The sequence below is a fragment of the Drosophila biarmipes genome, chromosome 3L (assembly GCF_025231255.1).
Source record: "Drosophila biarmipes strain raj3 chromosome 3L, RU_DBia_V1.1, whole genome shotgun sequence".
NCBI lineage: Eukaryota > Metazoa > Arthropoda > Insecta > Diptera > Drosophilidae > Drosophila > Drosophila biarmipes.
The window spans coordinates 10,789,252-10,794,075 of record NC_066613.1 but is presented as its reverse complement, the minus strand read 5'-3'; the positions used below and the strand labels follow the sequence as shown (position 1 = coordinate 10,794,075).

At 50.6% G+C, this 4,824-nt stretch overlaps 1 protein-coding gene across 1 annotated transcript; it reads right to left on the bottom strand.

Annotated features, from left to right (window-relative positions):
- Positions 1–541: 541 nt before the first annotated feature.
- On the bottom strand, positions 542–4,304 carry LOC108028728 (leucine-rich repeat and immunoglobulin-like domain containing-NOGO receptor-interacting protein 4). Its single transcript, XM_017100690.3, has 2 exons — positions 3,900–4,304; positions 542–3,444 (listed from the first exon to the last, which is right to left on the bottom strand). Exon 2 carries the CDS (start codon positions 3,334–3,336, stop codon positions 1,111–1,113), a length of 2,226 nt encoding a protein of 741 aa, XP_016956179.1. The 5' UTR covers positions 3,337–3,444; positions 3,900–4,304; the 3' UTR covers positions 542–1,110.
- Between the last annotated feature and the right edge of the window lie 520 nt (positions 4,305–4,824).

Below are 4,824 nucleotides of genomic sequence, written 5' to 3'. Positions count from 1 at the left end.
AGGTTTCGATTTGGCTTGAAATTGAGCAGCAAAAGTAGGGCTCTTCGGGGTTCCCAGGGGCGAACTTCTACGGTGAGTTGGCAACTTTCTGGTCCGCCGGGCGACAGCTGCATTGCAGGTGACAATGAAGGGTTGGCTGTGCCGTTGCACATGTGTTTTCCCCGCACATTCAATTGAAAATTATGAGCACTCCCACCCTCGTCTGCACTTGCCACGCTCCGCTTGAGCCGGGTCTGCAAAAGTTTCCGAGCTTGTTACTATTGAATAATAGTATATTAATTTTGCTGCCTTTTTTCACCGAGCTCTCGGCATGCAAGCCCTCAACTTACTTTTAATTGAATTGAAAGTCAAAAGTTTTGAGCCCGTGTAGCAGCAAAAAAAGTGAAAATGTCGAGACAAATTGACACAGAGGAAAAGTTGTCGGTGCAAACGGAAAATGTTTAATTAAAGGCAAATTTCCACGGCTGCCTGTGAAGAACTGCGGGCTGAAAAGGAAAGCTACTAAATTAAAAGCTGAATGAGTACACACGGGTAGTTTTTGTTTTTCAAATGGGTTTTTGTTTTCATTGCGTATATTTTTGTTTTCCGTTGATATTTTGTTTTTCGCTTAAATTTGCATAAATTTCTTGTCTAACTAATACATAAATAGTGGTTTGCATTTGATTCGATTTTGCATCTAACAATAAATTAAATAAGTTAAAATTAAGCTTACAATGACTCTCAGTGCTTTGTTGTCTTTAGTTTATCTAAACTCGTATATCATTTACAATTCATCTTAGGCTCTACGATTAACTTATGCTCGGAGGGGGAGGAAAACAGTAGTGTTGGCAAAGTGCTGATAGAATTGGAGATCCTTCAGTGTTCTATAGGTTCGAAAGAGTGCTCTACAGTTAATCATATGTACAAGGCAAGATTTTCTCTGACTTAACGCCTAGTTTGAAATTCCCATTACAGCTACTACAATGTCTTCCTTAAGCCTAACTAAACGCTAATTGTGTGTTGTGGGGAGGGAGTGGTTTTAGTGGGTTCTGGGGGCGTTTTGGCATCACAGTGTTGGACAGCGGAATACTAAGCATAGATGCTCAGCTGCCTGCGTCGATAGGTCGAGGATCAGTGCGTGAACTGACGCAGGGTGTTGTTGTTCTGCTGTTGCTGCTGCTGCTTCTGGGCGGCGGACTTCTGCTGGAAGGATCTGCGTCCTGTGGTGGCACACAGGCCATTGCGTAGGGGCAGTGCTGGTGGCATCGGGGGCGGCGTGGGCGTCTTGCTGCGGCCGAGCTGCTCCAGCGGCATCGAGTAGTGGGTGTTGCTGTAGATGTAGTTGTGGTCCAGCATCTCGCCGCCCATCTCCTGGTCGTACATCTCGCGCTGCTTGAAGTGCTCCTGGGTCAGACGCAGCTGCGGCTGAGTTGGGGCGCCGCCCAGGGGGGCGCCGTGCACCATGGGCACATCCGCGTACGAGTAGCAGGAGTCGCCCACTGCGGCCGTGGCCGAGAGGAACTGCGGCTTGGTGTAGTGGTTTAGCTGGGGATTCGCCTGGTGGACATCGCGTCCCATCGTGGCCGACTTCATGTGCAGCACAAACGAGGCGCTGTCATCGATGGCTCCCTGCGACACCAGCCCCTTGTTGTTGTTCAGCTTCTTCTCGCTGACCATCGTGGCGGTGGGCACAGCCAGCTGCTGGAACTTCTGCTGAGGATCGACGGCTCCCAGATCATTCACCGGCATGGGGCACATTCCGTAGTGGTGGGTCACTCCGGGATGATGTGGGGCCGTGTAGGTGTTGGGGAAGGTGGAGTGGATGCCCAGGGAGCAGGGATGATGCTGGTGGCGCGACATGTAGTCCTCGTCGCAGAAGGTCTTCTGGTATTCGCGTTCCTTGCGGCCCAGCGCCGAGTTGCCCCACAGACCGCCCTTGATGGTCTCGCGGATCTTGTGGCGGCAGCGGTACAGAACCAGAGCCAAGGCGGTAATCGTGGCAGCGGATCCAACGAGAAGGGCTCCAATCAGCGCCTGCTTGCGAGGATCGGCATGGGTGCAGCCCATCAAAGCGGGATTCAGATGACGCAGGGACTCGCCACGCAGACGTTCGGGAAACTCGCACATCAGCTCGGAAACCTCCTCCTGACTGGCGTTCTTGGCCATCAGCAGGTTGTGCAGCCACATCACGCGGCAGTCGCAGGACAGGGGGTTCTCGGAGAGGTCCAGGGTGAGCAGATCCTTCCAGGGGAACAGACCCTCGGCCAGCGAAGTCAGAGCATTGGCCTTTAGAACCACATGCCTCAGATGGGGCAGTCCACTCAGAGCACCCTCCTGCACCTCAACGAGCATTTTGTTGGACGAGAGGTTCAGGTACTCCAGGTTGCCATTGTCGCCGAAGGCTCCGGTCATCACTCGCTTCAGCCTAAGGGCGCCATTCACCTCTAGACGCTTCAGCTGCTTCAGGCCCACGAAGGCTCCCTCGCTGATCACCTCAAAGTCGTTCTGGCCCAGGGAGAGCTGCTCCAGGCGAACCAGCTTGCTGAGACCCACGGAGGGAATGCGGTCCAGGCGGTTGTCGGAGAGATCCAGGATGCGCAGCTCCTCCAGACCCAAAAAGCTGTCGTGCGAAATGTTGCGCAGGCTGGCTCCCTTCAGCTCCAGACGACTGAGGCCCTTCAGATCCTGGAAGGCGCCGGCCTGAACGCTCTGCAGGGTGTTCATGCCCAGAAAGAGCTCAGCCAGACTGGGCATGGCCTGGAAGATGACGGGATCGGGAACGGTGGTCAAGGCATTGTCGTCCAGGTACAGGATGCGCAGCTGGGTGAGTCCATCGAAGGCCTTGGGGTCCAGGAAGCCGATGCGGTTCTCGCCCAGATTCAGCTCCTCCACTTTCAGGAGCGGAGTGAAGGTGCCCTGGTGGAGCTCCGAGATTTGGTTGCCACGCAGATTCAGGACAGTCACCGCCGACAGACCGATGAAGGTCTTGTTGCTGATCTGGCCAATCTTGTTGTGATTGAGATGCACCTCCTGCAGCTTCTTCTGGTAGGCGAAGGTGCGCTGCGGGATGGTCATCAGGTGGTTCGAGGACAGATCGAGGAAGGTCAGCTCCGCGTAGAACTGGATGGACGAGTCGATGGTCTTGATCTTGTTGCTCTTGATCACCAGTCGCTGGATGGAGGGGTTCAGCGCGATGGGCAGCACGTCCAGCTGGCCCTCGCCGCACTGAACCACCAGGGTATTATCGTCGCACTGGCAGCCGGGCGGGCAATTGGCCAAGCCCGCCGCGGGCTCCACTCCAATGCTGGCCAGAATGCACCAGATGCCCACGAACGCGATCATCATGTTTCGCTGCATCTTGGGTTCTTCGATTTTCGTGTTTCTTTGCTATCTTTCAGTTTTCTCTCTGTGCTGCTGCTGCGATGCTATTGGATTCTTCCTCGGGATTTTCAGTTTTCCATAGTGCTGCGGGTAGACAAACGAGGGAAAGATTTTTCGAAATTAGTTTCTGTCTTCTGGGTGAGTTCGGTTAATTAGCCCATTTTCGTGGAACTGTTTCTATTGATTAAAATTTAGAGGTTCCTAAAGCAAATATTTATATCTTATGTTTTCACTAGTATCTCAGCTCGAAAATATATTTTTAGCTTTTGTCTTTATGTCTTGCTGGAAAGAAGTATTTCAAATTCTACATTTTATCACATTATTAGATTTTTGGAGCTCAATAAATATTTTACAGTTTTTATTTACTTGCTGTTGAAACTATTTTTGACTATCAGAATTTTTGTTTAACAAAGTATCTAAAAATATAAATTCTTTTCATGCCTCACAGTTTAATTTAATGCTGTTCAAACTTTTTGATACACTTTGCTAGCTTGCACTTCTCTCAACTTTTCACAATTTTTGCCACAAGTGAAACTTACCTATTGTTTGTCTTTGCAGATTGTTCGGCAACAATTTCTAGTTTCAGCAGATTAAATCGTTGATGAACAGAACTTATAATGCAGTGTTTCGGTTTGGTTTGTGTGATGTGTTTGGGTTGTCACTGTTTCACTTTTTCAAATTTTTTCGTATGCCAATTTTATGTTTTGTCACATTTGCTCAACTAAAACATGTGTGTTTTTGTGAAAATAAAATTTCGTTTTGATGTGTTGTTTTTGATTGCTGATTGTTTGAGAAACGTGCGCGATAATCCAATGGTTCGCTTTGGCTGCACGCTTCAAGTTGTTGTTGGGCGTTCGACGGGTTACGTATTTCGTGTTACCAACTCTGGTAAGAGAGGAACTAAGTCGCAGGGGCTCTATAAGGCAGGCAGACAACCGCTCACGACGAGGCAACGAACTACACTGATTTTACGAAGTGCCTGCCGCACAGACGATACCTCGGCAGCCGTTGTTGCCGGGGTGGTTGAGCGGGCTGCCCATGGAGCTGGAAGAGTCGACTTGGTGGTGGCAGGCAGCTGCAACGTTTGCGGCAGAGACGGCCTTGCGAAGGCGTCTCTCTCAGATAAACCCGCCAGCAGGTAGTCGGAACTGGTTGTGAGAGTTACGATTCCGCAGCTCTCTGTCTCTTGGCAGAGAACCCAGTGCCATGAGTTCCACTCCATAATTCCACTCATTTATCTGGCTATCCGGGGTCCATGGGTCTAGAAAGACTCTGCCGCAATTGCAACTCACCCGTCAAGCGGGCAGCACGTCCTCGAGGCAATGCCACAGCCCATAAAGACTACGACTAAGACCTAGAACTAAAGCAGCCCGAGTGCTGCGGCATAATTAAGACTCCATAAAAAACACACTCCACACTCCTCCGCAGAAGGAGCCCTGGCATATGTATATTTATGGGTCGCAG